Genomic DNA, 11,779 nt, shown 5'->3' on the forward strand with positions numbered 1-11,779 from the left:
CTAACAAGGTAAAAAGAAATCAGATGAGCAAAGTTTTTGAGCACATTTGTGCTTGGAGCAGTTGTTGTTTATATAATTAATAAATGGCCTTAACTAGGTATTGAGGTTTAATGACATTTATCTAAATCCAGTACCCAAACCTAAGGGAGTCAGACACAACCTGTCCCACAAGGGTGTGAAAGGAAGATTTTTATGCATGTATGCCACCCTCAGGTCTGTACCAGCTAACGGCGATGACACTCAGCAGCTCTTGGCGAATGGGAAATTAGACAAATTAAAGGGTCAGAGAAGAACGTCCAGTCAGAGGGCTGAGAAGATTTCACATCAGTTTCAACTGAGCATGCTCCAGGTGAAAGAAAACGGCGACATTCATTTGTTTACAGTGTAAATTTAGACCAGGAGAAATTAATAGATTTAAAATAACAAATGTATGAAATGATAATATGCCTTTGTACTTCACAGGTGTCCGGCAGTGGCGACAATATGGTCGAGTGTCAGCTGGAGACCCATAGCAACAAGATGGTCACATTTAAATTTGACATCGAAGGAGATGCACCTGAGGACATAGCAGATTACATGGTAAACTGCTCATGTGTTGCAGATTAGTGTTTTATCTTTATTTTGTTGGTTGAAAAGTACCATTACATAATTTTCATAACTTTGTAGGTGGAGGAAGACTTTGTCCTTGACGTGGAGAAAGAGAAATTTGTTGAGGAGCTTAGAGCTATAGTTAAAAAAGCCCACGAAATACTTCAGACACATTCACAGGTACGCTGGTTTATGTCTATTACCTTCTCTCCTCTCTCATTTCTGTATTTTTTTATTGAATAATGATGTATTTGAAACTTTGTCTTTTTATAAGACTGGATCAACTGACCAGTTACATGTGAGCACTCCTACTAGCACAAGTAAGTTCATGGATATACATACTGTACTTCTTCTCATTGACTAAATAGTGACAAAATGGCAGAGTCATCCTATTACAACTATTCAACTATCTTCATGGTTTCTCAGCGGACACAGTGCCTCATTCCTCCCCAGTGGGACGCTGGCGCTTCTTTATCAACCAGACCATTCGTCATAGAGACTCTCTTTCTAGCCAGGGAGCAGCTACAACACCTCCCTCTGCAGAGCCGCGGATTCTCCAGTCTCCTAAAAAGGAAAAAGGTGGGCTCTCGTTAGATTCCATGCTGTGGCTTATTAACATGACTAAGTTGGCAACATAACAGGTACTAACTCTGTGTTCCTCCCCGCGGCTGTAGAAAATGAAGGATCCCAGAGTCTGGAGTCCTTGACTGGAATGGCTCCTACCCCCCTACCCACCCTGTCTGCAACCTCCCCCCCAGTTTCCACTGTCTCAGCCCCTGTCCCTATCCCCCCCTCAGCCACCGCTGCCCCTGTCCCTCACACCGCTGCCTCTGAAACCATCTCTGGACCAGACTCTGTCCCTGTCACGTCCTCAGGTGGTCTTGATTTGCTAGTCCTTACCTCAGTTCCTGCTGAGCAAATTCCCAGTGCTCCTTCAACCTTACCGATACCTGCTGCTGCTGCTAACTTCCCTACCTCATCCACTGCTCCTTCTGTTGTGTCCCCCACACCCACTACTATCCTCCCCGAAAGCTTCACCTCTCCCGGAACCAGTGTTTGCTCCACTGTAGGTCGAAGTGTAGGGGATACGTTGACCACTGCGCCAAGGCCATGCGTGTCTGCAGTGGACCAGTCTTCAGCCACTTTTCATTCCACTCCTCCTGCTGCAGCAATGTCTTCTGTGGTAAACCAGCTTAGCATAGAGCAGCAGCAGACATTCACACAGGTGATCAAGCCAGCCCCACAACCACCACAACCACAGCCACAACTACAGACTGCATTACAGCAGGAAGTACCAGCAGCGCAACTGCAGGTAACGCAGGCTGAACAACAGGTGCAGCAGTCCACACCGCAAAAACAGCAGCAATTGCAGCAGCAATTGCAGCAGCAATCGCAGCAGCAAGTCTACCAAGAACAAATCCCGCTGCAGCAGTCTCTCCAGCAGTTGCAGCAACAGCAGCTGATTCAAAAATCACTTCAGCAGCAGCACCTACCTGAGGTGCAGGCGGCGCTGCCTCTGCCAGGTCATCCAGAGCTGTTGCAGCAGTCTGTGCCTCTGCATCAGTTTCTGCCACCACTGCCCGTACAGCAGACCCCACAACCCCCCTTTCAGCAACAAGCATCACAGTGTGCCCCACAGATGTTGCAGCAGCCTCAGTTACAGCAATTGCCACAGCAGGTTATGGCACCTCAAGCTGCTGTAGTTTCCCAGCAGCAGGCCCACATTGATCACCAACAGCAGCAACAGTTAAACATACAGCAGACAATACACTTACAGCAACAGCAAATGGTGCAACAGCAGCTACAGCCGCAGCAACATCAGCTGTTCATGGGTGCTGCTGCATTAAAACCAGATCAAAGCCAAGTGCTGCCCCAGTCACTTAGTCACCAGTTTCTTCAACAACAGACCCAGCTAAACATTAGCCCTGTACCACAACCACAGATTCCACAACAAACCCAAGCACCTGCTGATGTGGTGCAACACCATGTACAGTCACAGGTGCAGCTGCAACACTCTGAGCAACATCAGGAGATGGTTAAAGCCGTGGACACGCCACAGAAACAGCAGCCATTATCGCTGCAGAAACAGTCCTCCTTACAGATGTCAGAGTCCGAGGTGTCCACAGGAGAGACCAGTGTCACAGAGGACACGGGCAGCTATTCTGCCCCTTTTCAACCTTCTTCTGACTCCTCTCTGCCACCTCTCCACCTGGGCAGTGGTGAAGCCTCCTTGCCCACCCTCTCCCTCACAATGACACCATCACCTGCTCAGCCTTCCTCTGTTGCCGAGTCAGACAGTGAAGGCCCCCCCAAAATTGATTATGTAGACAACCGCATAAAAACCCTGGATGAAAAGTTGAGGAACTTGTTGTATCAAGAGTACAGCACTGGGGCAGCGGTGGCCGGAGGAGCCGCCTCTGGCCCTACATCAGCTGCCTCCGTATCAGCAGGAGGCGATGAGTCATCTGAGCCACAGTCACTCCACCACTTATCTTTCCCCCCGCCTGCCTCCTCCTCAGATACGTCACCCCACTCCTCGTCTTCCACTACCTCCTCCACCACCTCTCGTTCCTCCTCCACCTCTCCTGACCCAGAGAGGGAGGGAGGGGGAGAGGAAGCTTCCTCAGAGGTACCCAACTCAGTGGAGCTGGGCCCAGTGGAGCAGCAGCCTGGCGCATCTCTCCCCTCCACTTCAGCCTCATCCACCCCGCCTGTCTCCCTCCTGCCTCCCAGTCAGGATGACTCTGCTGGGCCCCAGCGCCCACCTGTACCAGGAGAACCAACCATTCTTGTGAGTGAATACCACGATAAGATTTTGAGTAAATTCTCTCTGTTTTGTCTCTCGCAGTGCGGTTCATATTTCAGTGTTTAAATGTGACTCCTCTTTGTTCTTTTTCAGCTGTCTGTAAATACTTGTAATTTCTAACGTCTCAACTCCATGCGGCCGCTCTTAATTGTCTTACCTGTTCTAGGCTGTACCCCTACACTCTGACACCAGTTCCACTGGAGACGCATCATGGCCCCACAATCAGCACCCGATCCCCCTCCGGCATGGACAGCAGCAGCACAATGCAGGAGGTGGATATTTTGGCCTAAACCTGACATGTCCTAGTATCAGAAATCCTGTTAGCAAGAAATCGTGGACTCGAAAATTCAAAAACTGGGCATGCAAACTGCGCCACTCCGCCAGCTTGTTCAAGAAGCCCAGGGTCCAGCAAGGTAGCGTCCTCTTAGGGAACGAGCGAGAGAGAGAGAGCGAAAGAGAGAGAATGGGATGTTGGGGCATGGACCTAAATCTAATATCTAGTACTAGTTTTAACATAGTCCAACTTTTTTAACCCTCCAGAATTAATAAAAGTTAATGTTTACAGCTAAGTCATTCTGTTTTATATATTTTTATTTGACTATAGTCCCCATGTAATGTCACTGCTGGCATTGTTGCATACATAATTGTCTTTTTTTTCCCCCTCTAAATTCATTTTTACTAAATTTCATTGTCTTGCCAATCTTTCTTTTTGCATGGATTACTCACTCGGGGGCGAGAACGAGCGGAGAGTAGAGGAGGGTGGGAGCTTGGGACAGTGTAGGAAGTGGTCGGCATTGGAAATCTGATGCCCTCCCGGTACAGATGAGCTCTGGAGTAAAGCCCAGCTGTACCTGTGCCCCGGAAACGTATCCCTTCATGTGACACCCCACACCCACACCCCACACCTTCATTGCCCCAAGTCCACAGGCACCGCAGACAGCAACCACCTCATCTCCACCCGCTGGCTCAGTGTAGACAGCACCGTACAACTATACAGATAAGATGCTAGGTTGCTAAGCTGGTATTATCTAATCAGTCGGCGTTCAGATTATGTGTACGCTTTCTGTGTAGCCTCAGACAGTCATGCTATTTTACTATACATCATATATTACCTACATATATGAGTTTCTGTAGATAAGAGTAGGCCTTATCGTGCTTTAAGCTTTATTGTGCTGTTCAAGTATTTTAGCTTCCCTGCATGTATTTGTGTTTATATGTTTGCAAGTGCACATGCATGAGCATGTATGTTATTTTCTACACACGTGACTAATAACGGACCATTCATTGTCTGTAAGTAACACCTACATCATGCTGAGCACCTTTATGTTCATTTTTATGTGACGTTTATCTTAAAACAATGCTGTATTTATCCGTGTACACGCATCTCTAATGTAGTAATCCCAAATATCAAACACTCTGACCACTATCACTGTGGATCTGGGCACGGATCTCAGCAGTGATACTGGGCTGTGTTGTCTGGTATGTGAGTGAGTCAGTGAGAATGAGAGTGGATGTGTGGGTGGGCGGGGTACACTGTTCTTTCTTTTTTTAAATGCCATTTCACAATATGATTTGTTAATTATTTTTTTCCTTACTACACTTGTTTTTAATGTAACAAGCATTTACCACTCCTCCCCACACGCCCAACACATGTTTCCTTGATGCAGTTTACATTCACAATATAAATGTGTTCTTCGGTTTACTGTTTATGATTTTAACAATGACATCAACAGGACATTTACACATTTCATAGATCTGCATGCAAGCTATGTAAGTCGCAGAGTTGGTTACGATGTGTGATATTGGGTGATACTTTTTTAACATTGTGCCTTTGTGTTTGTGCCCCACGTCTGTCTGTGTGCACCCGTTTGTCATGTACGTTACTGTCATGTGCATTTTTCTGTGTTTATTGCTTTTATGTGTGTCTGTGTCATCATGTATGTGCTTCTTTTACATGTGTATTCTTGTGTCCTCGTCTTCCCTTTTTTTTTTTTTTTTGTTTTTCATCCCTGTCTCTTTATCAGATGGACATTCAAGCAGTCAGGCGCTTAGAGATGAGAAGGAGGCGGCACCGCTAAATCCACCTCAGTCACGCAAAGGACGCTTTCAGGTAGGCGAAGACATGCAGATTTTTTTTGTCTTATTAGTCTGAACAAGCACCGACTGTCTGATACATCCTCTGTCATCAGGTGACTCCAGTGCCCCAGACCTCTCCCCCAAAGGAAGTGCCGTCGGGCCAAAGTGGCTCTCACAGGAAAGTGGGACGATTCTCTGTGAGTCAGACTGAGACGAAGAAAGAGGACAGGCACACTGACAGCTCCCCCGTGTCTCCCGATTTGGAGAGGGAGAGGAGGAAATCTCGGGCAAGGGACGGGGATAAAGAAGAAAGCAGAAGGACCCCGTCGGCGGCCCACCTGCCTCGAGGTCACGGGCACGCCCACTCACCACTGGGCAGCAGCGACGACGACGACAACGAGAGTGAGCTGGAGGATGAAGACCTGAGAAAAGAACTACACAAGCTCAGAGAGAAGTAAGTCAGGGGGAGGAAAAATGTAGCTTTAGACAAAGTGTTACTTAATTTATTGGATTTTTTAACGTCATGTTTCTTTGTTGTTATTCTTGCTCGATGGGGATAAAAAATAAATCTTCTCCTCTACAGGCACATCAAAGAGGTGGTTTCCCTTCAGGCTCAGCAGAACAGGGAGCTTCAGGAGCTATACAGACAGCTTCGTTCCCTCAAAGACCAAAGGCAGAGTTTGCCCGTCTCCCTGTCTCGAACCTCTCCTCTTCCTGCAGCACCTCCTCTCCTCTCTCCTCGTCGGCCCAGACCATCCAAAACAAAGCTTCGGTCCCGGCCTCACTCTCACATGGACAACAATGGAGTTACGCACTCCGGTAAGGCTTTAACCAGTTCCCTCTTTCTCATTATCCCTTCTTCTTCTTTTTTTTTTCTAATAATTACTGTACAACTGCTTCTTTTATGTCTCATCTAGGGATTCAGCAGTCAAGTAGTTTTTCAGGGGGTGAACAGAATAAGCTGTCGCTGTACTGCAACCAAGAGCACCGCACTTCACTGCCTGCCAGAAGAGGTACAGTTTGTCATAATAGTGCCAAATGAAGCCATTCATTCCGATCAGCGATGTGATGAGTCACCTCGTTCCTCCGCAGATCACAGTCCTCTGAGAAAAAGCACATTCACGGATGAGCTGCACAAACTGGTTGATAATTGGACGAAAGAGGCGGTGGGCCCCGTCCCGCCCAAGCCGTCGCTGAATCAGATCAAGCAGATTCAGCAGGTGCAGGAACTGGGAGGCTGGAGCCAGTCAGCAGAGGTAGGAGGACACGCTATAATGTGCGTCACATTTTTAGGAATGATCTAGATTTTAGTTGCTGAACAAACAAACAATCCAACACTACTTTCAGATTATTAACGACTGAATCGCCAACAGCAGCAAAACGTTATTTTACATTTTCAGATTCCCTCAGCGTTCATTACTATATTAATTGCAGGTGACTCCACCAGGTTGGTTTCCAGTGGCACAACTGAACCCCCAGGCCCCCGCGACCCCTGCCAGCTTGACCGGGGCGCCCACCCCTTCTTACACGGGTGGAGGGGGCCTGTCCACCATGCAACCTCCGGGACCACCGCAACAAACGCACATGGCTCAAGCGCCACAGCTGCAGCAGAGTTTGCACCTCCATCAGTCTCGCCCCCTCCAGCAGCTGACCTATCAGCAGTCCCCGCTCCGCCAGCAAATACCCCAGCCCCGGATGCAAACTCCCACACAGTCCCAGTCACTGTCACAGACACAACCCACCGCCCAGCTGCCCCCTCAAAGTCAACCGCTGCTGCCTTCCCAAAATCCCACATCACCGGTGTCCACAGCCGCGCCTCTGCTACCTGGCAGTGGCACCGCTGCTCCCACAGATAGCACTGCCGCCACGGCGACGGCATTTTGCTCCTGTTCCTCATCCTCCACCACCTGCTCCTCCTCTTGCTCTTCTGCTGCTCTACCTTCCAGTGCCAAAATTCACCCCACACCCTCCACCTCTACTCTTCCTCTGGGACAGAAATGAAACCAAGCAAAGTGTTGTGAGGTGATGCACAGATCCAAGAGATGGAAGTATTAAGTGGGTCAGGACGTGAAGCAGATCCATTTGGAGTGTTAGTTCTGTGTTTACGTGAGAGAGTTGTGACTGCAATGAATACATGGATTCCAGTGTTTAAGATGGGGGGGAAATGAATGTGAGAGAAAGATGTGTAGATAGAGGGTAGTATGGAACACAGAAGACGGCGGGTTATGAATCAAATGTTTGGATGTTGAGGTGTATAAAGTCTTTAATGTATGTGTGTGTGCATTTATGAGTGTGGTTGAGCGTTTATGGATTACCTGAGTACATATCACCTGCAGTTTGTCCTCGGACACAAACTAACAGTCATGTTTTTGTTCGCAACCCAACTCAGCTGGACCTGAAATCTCCCTGAGCAGAGACCAGAAGGACTAAATATTCAACAGTGTTTAATTTGTCAATGCTTACAGTGAGAGGACTATCAACTTTAAAAGTGCAATTAGTAATGGTCATCTAAATCGATCAGCACGTATTGTATTGATTCGTCTGCAAGGCATAAACTATTTTTGTAGGGGCGCAGTGACTGAGCGGATACCAGACGCATAGAGGATTTTTTTCATGGTCTTTTTAAACTGTTGTCCTAAACAGCACAAGGCGCTACAACGGGCAAAGGAAAAAAATTAAATACTAGTTTAAACAGCATGTTGTGCACGGTAAACATACCTGGCTCCCCTCATTACCACAGTGCAACCTAACACATTGTTGCAGTGTCGTGTTCGGTGCAGCATGTGCTTAATTTGTATCGTTTAATGTTTGAAACGTGATCAAATGAATTTGAGTTAAATTTGAAATATGTGATCAGTGATGACCCGGCTACACTCCCAAGACTGCATGAGCCTGTGACTGACTCGATTTGGCCTGAGTGCAAACTGCTTGCTGCAAAGTCGCAAACCTCACGGTTGCTATTTGCAGCCAGTGAGATAACTAGTAGCTTTCAGTATGACATGCTTTCACATTTGACATTTTGCTTTCTGTTTGAGCTCCTTATATCAAAGTATATCAGTGGCACGCTGAGGCGGAAGACGAAAAGGAAAGAAAACTGCCAAGTTATTATTGACTGCGGGGAACCGTGAGGGTTATTCCCACATTGCCTTTTAAAGCATTTTTTGTGAGTGTGTTTTTGTCTGTGTGGCGAACCTTTTGTGATAGTCTCATGGTATATTGCATTATAAACTTCACCCCTGTTTCTTTCAGTCAGCGCAGCCTCTCACATGTCATTGTACTCAAATGGAGACGTTTCCTCCTGCTCGCTTTTCCCCTAGAAACAAAGACAAGTGAGGTCTTGGATCATGTGCTCACTTACTTGATTGTAAGTTTGATGTTCAACACTGTTGTGGGATCCTCACTTGCCTATTTGTCAGCTTTCTTTGTGCATTGCACAAATTCCTTATTTCAGCTGTGAATTATTTAGTCTTTGACTTTAGGCAGTCAGTAAAAATGCATCGATCAGAAGCTGAAATGTGGGCCATAACTGTGCTTTTATGCGCACCACTAAAAGTTTCCTCAAGTCAAAAATGTCCCATTCCTCTATTTCTAAACTTCATCTGTAGATGTAAAGTAATGTATCAGCAGCTGATATATTACTGTACATTTTATTGGCTTATGAGTGCACTTAGCCATACACACATTTGACCACTGATGGTCGGGCGTTAATACATTTTTTTTTTTAATGTAATGAGTAGCCTGTAGTCAAAGCTGCATTTCTGTTTTATCAATGATAGAGATTTTGTGTGCCACAGAAAACAGGAGACTGCTAAATGTGAGTCAAAGACATATGAAACACGGAACACGGTTCAGGAGCAGTAGTTCAAGCTAAAAGGTTATGGTTGTTCAGAGACTGCATAATCTAGATGATGCCAGTTTTCTGTTTCTATTTGTTGCTTTTCAAGACTACCCACATTTTCACAGACGTAGTTGATTATTAGTGAAGGTGAGATACTGTACTGTCATGTCTGATACTAACATGTATCTAACAAGCTGCGGCTTAATGACCGTGATTCATGAGCTGGCTTTGTCCTTGAAGTGTTACCAAAATGTTATCTAAAAGATAAAGATTATTTTTGTATTTTGGAATGGGGTTGTACAAATTGTAAAATTGTGTACTCATCACAATAATTCAGAGGTTATTTGAAACTAGAAAAAAAAACACTGGTTTTCATCCCTGTTGACTCGGGGCTCCCTGTCTTGATATACCTCTCTGAGTCCTGATAGGCCTGGGTCTTTTAAAATTATATTAAGGTCATTTTTCTCATTATTATTATCTTATGTCAGCTTTTAATCTTGAAAACCAGGATGATACATAACTGATTGACGCTAGCCTCCATGCTGGGTCAGATTTAATAAAATTATACATTTAGGTACAACTAAAACCTGGGGAGTCCCAAAATGGCATGAGTGAGAACCAATGATAAAAGTACATTTGTTGAGGAAAAACATAGAGGAATAAAGTATGTCACTGATGATTTAGCCTCTGTAAATTGTAACTAATTCTACTGTTGATTTTATTTATGTTTTGTTACTAATCAAAATAAATGATGTCAAACATCAAATTACAATGTGGTGTGCATGTGTTTTGCGTGAAGCGGTTATACTTGGCAGGTGAAGCGCTTGTGTAGACCACAGTGGTTAACTGTGGAGGTTTGAGGGGGCACACCAGACTGTGATACAGACGCGGGCCGTAGTGTGGCATTTGGTTGTGAGCTTCACGGCCCAACGAGAAGTATTCAGAGAGTTTGTGTCATTACTGAAAGAACTGTGTGCAAGTCTGTGAGGAGCCACAGCAATCCAGGTCATGGTATATCTAAAACAAATGTGAGCAGTGAAGGTGTGACCGTAATAATGATGCTAAAAAGAATAATCTGTCTGACGATGAAGGTAACAATTGGGTAGTTGTACACACGTCAAAACTGGGGAATCACACACACAAACAAAGATGAACACAAGCCACAAGGATGAGCTTCCACGCAGAAGAAAAACTAGACTTGACAAGTTTGAGCAGTTGTTTTTAGAAGATGTGGTCACCCATATTAAGCCATCAGGCTCTCCCTGTGACTCTGTCCCTCCTCACTTCTTTAAAGAGGTCCTTCCAAGTATAGGGCAGTCAGTTCTCGACCTCTCATATGGGGTTCCACAGGGTTCAGTTTTAGGGCCCCTGCCTTTTTCATTGTATCTACTGCCTCTGGGTTCCATCCTAAGAAAGCATGGCATTTCCTTTCACTGGTAATGCTGATGAAAGTCAGATATATGTGCCACTAAAGAAGAAGGATGCCTTCTCGCTCAAACCGCTCCTATTATTATAATGAAAATAAAACAGAAGCGATGGTGTTTGGTCCCAGTGGCATCTGTGAACCCTACCCTGTTGATTTGGGCCCCTTGTCATCTTATGTAAAGCCAGTAGTCTCAAATTTGGGCTTCAAGATGGACAGTGATTTTAAATTGGATTGGCAAATTGGTGCAGTGGTTGAGTCCAGCTTTTTTCACCTTGGGCAGTTGCCTTCATCACATCTCGGCTGGATTACTGTAACGCACTTTATTTTGGGGTCAGCCAGTCATCCCTTGCACGTTTCCAGTTAGTCCAGAATGCGGCTGCTCGTCTCTTAACTGGAGGACGTAAGAGGGAGCACATAACTCCCATTCTGGCCTCCCTCCACTGGCTGCCTGTGCATTTTAGAGTTCATTTTAAGATTCTTTTATTTGCTTTTAAATCTTTAAATGGTCTCACTCCACCTTACCTCTCTGAGCCTTTCCATCCTTACACTTCTGCTCTGTGTCTCAGGTCAGCTGATCAGCTGCTCCTAGAGGTACCGAGGTCTAAGAGGAAGCTAAGAGGGGACAGAGCTTTCTCTGTTGCTGCTCCCAAATTGTGGAACGACCTACCACTGCACATCAGACGAGCCCCTTCACTGTCCATTTTTAAAACTTGTCTTAAATCCCATTTTTATTCCTTGGCTTTCAACCCAGCATGAGACCCTGTTTTTGTGCTTTTGTTTAGTGCTTTTAGTGTTTTTATAGTTTTATTGTTTTTAATAGTTTGTCTTACCTATGTACTGCACTTTGTTTCAGCTGTGGTTGTTTTTAAAGTGCTTTATAAATAAAGTTGAGTTGAGTTGAGTACCCTGGGATTTAACTTTGATGACTTGTCTGCCAACAAAAGCAACAGGTGAGGCATATGGTGAACTCTTTTAGCTCACACACAGACAAATGCAAGATTTACTGGTAGACACCAACTTAATAAAAAAGAAAAAGACTTTCCAC

The 11,779-nt window shown here is 45.6% G+C and overlaps 1 protein-coding gene across 7 annotated transcripts in view; it reads left to right on the forward strand.

Moving 5' to 3' along the window:
• Positions 1–10,941, forward strand: part of wnk3 (WNK lysine deficient protein kinase 3) — a 34,995-nt gene extending 24,054 nt beyond the window's left edge. For 4 of the 7 annotated variants that reach the window (XM_084552669.1, XM_084552672.1, XM_084552675.1 and 1 more), the window contains 13 exons: positions 214–349; positions 463–579; positions 667–768; positions 863–908; positions 1,015–1,167; positions 1,263–3,379; positions 3,561–3,807; positions 5,419–5,504; positions 5,584–5,924; positions 6,054–6,289; positions 6,388–6,483; positions 6,563–6,726; positions 6,905–10,941. In XM_084552669.1, the coding sequence (XP_084408795.1) occupies positions 214–349; positions 463–579; positions 667–768; positions 863–908; positions 1,015–1,167; positions 1,263–3,379; positions 3,561–3,807; positions 5,419–5,504; positions 5,584–5,924; positions 6,054–6,289; positions 6,388–6,483; positions 6,563–6,726; positions 6,905–7,471 (4,408 nt within the window). In that variant the 3' untranslated portion in view covers positions 7,472–10,941. Of the gene's footprint in view, positions 1–213; positions 350–462; positions 580–666; positions 769–862; positions 909–1,014; positions 1,168–1,262; positions 3,380–3,487; positions 3,808–5,418; positions 5,505–5,583; positions 5,925–6,053; positions 6,290–6,387; positions 6,484–6,562; positions 6,727–6,904 lie in introns of those variants that run through there. The other 3 variants (XM_084552671.1, XM_084552674.1, XM_084552673.1) reach the window with 3 other exon arrangements.
• The last annotated feature ends 838 nt before the right edge of the window (positions 10,942–11,779 follow it).

This window comes from Chelon labrosus (genome assembly GCF_963514085.1).
Source record: "Chelon labrosus genome assembly, chromosome: 10".
Classification (NCBI taxonomy): Eukaryota; Metazoa; Chordata; class Actinopteri; order Mugiliformes; family Mugilidae; genus Chelon; species Chelon labrosus.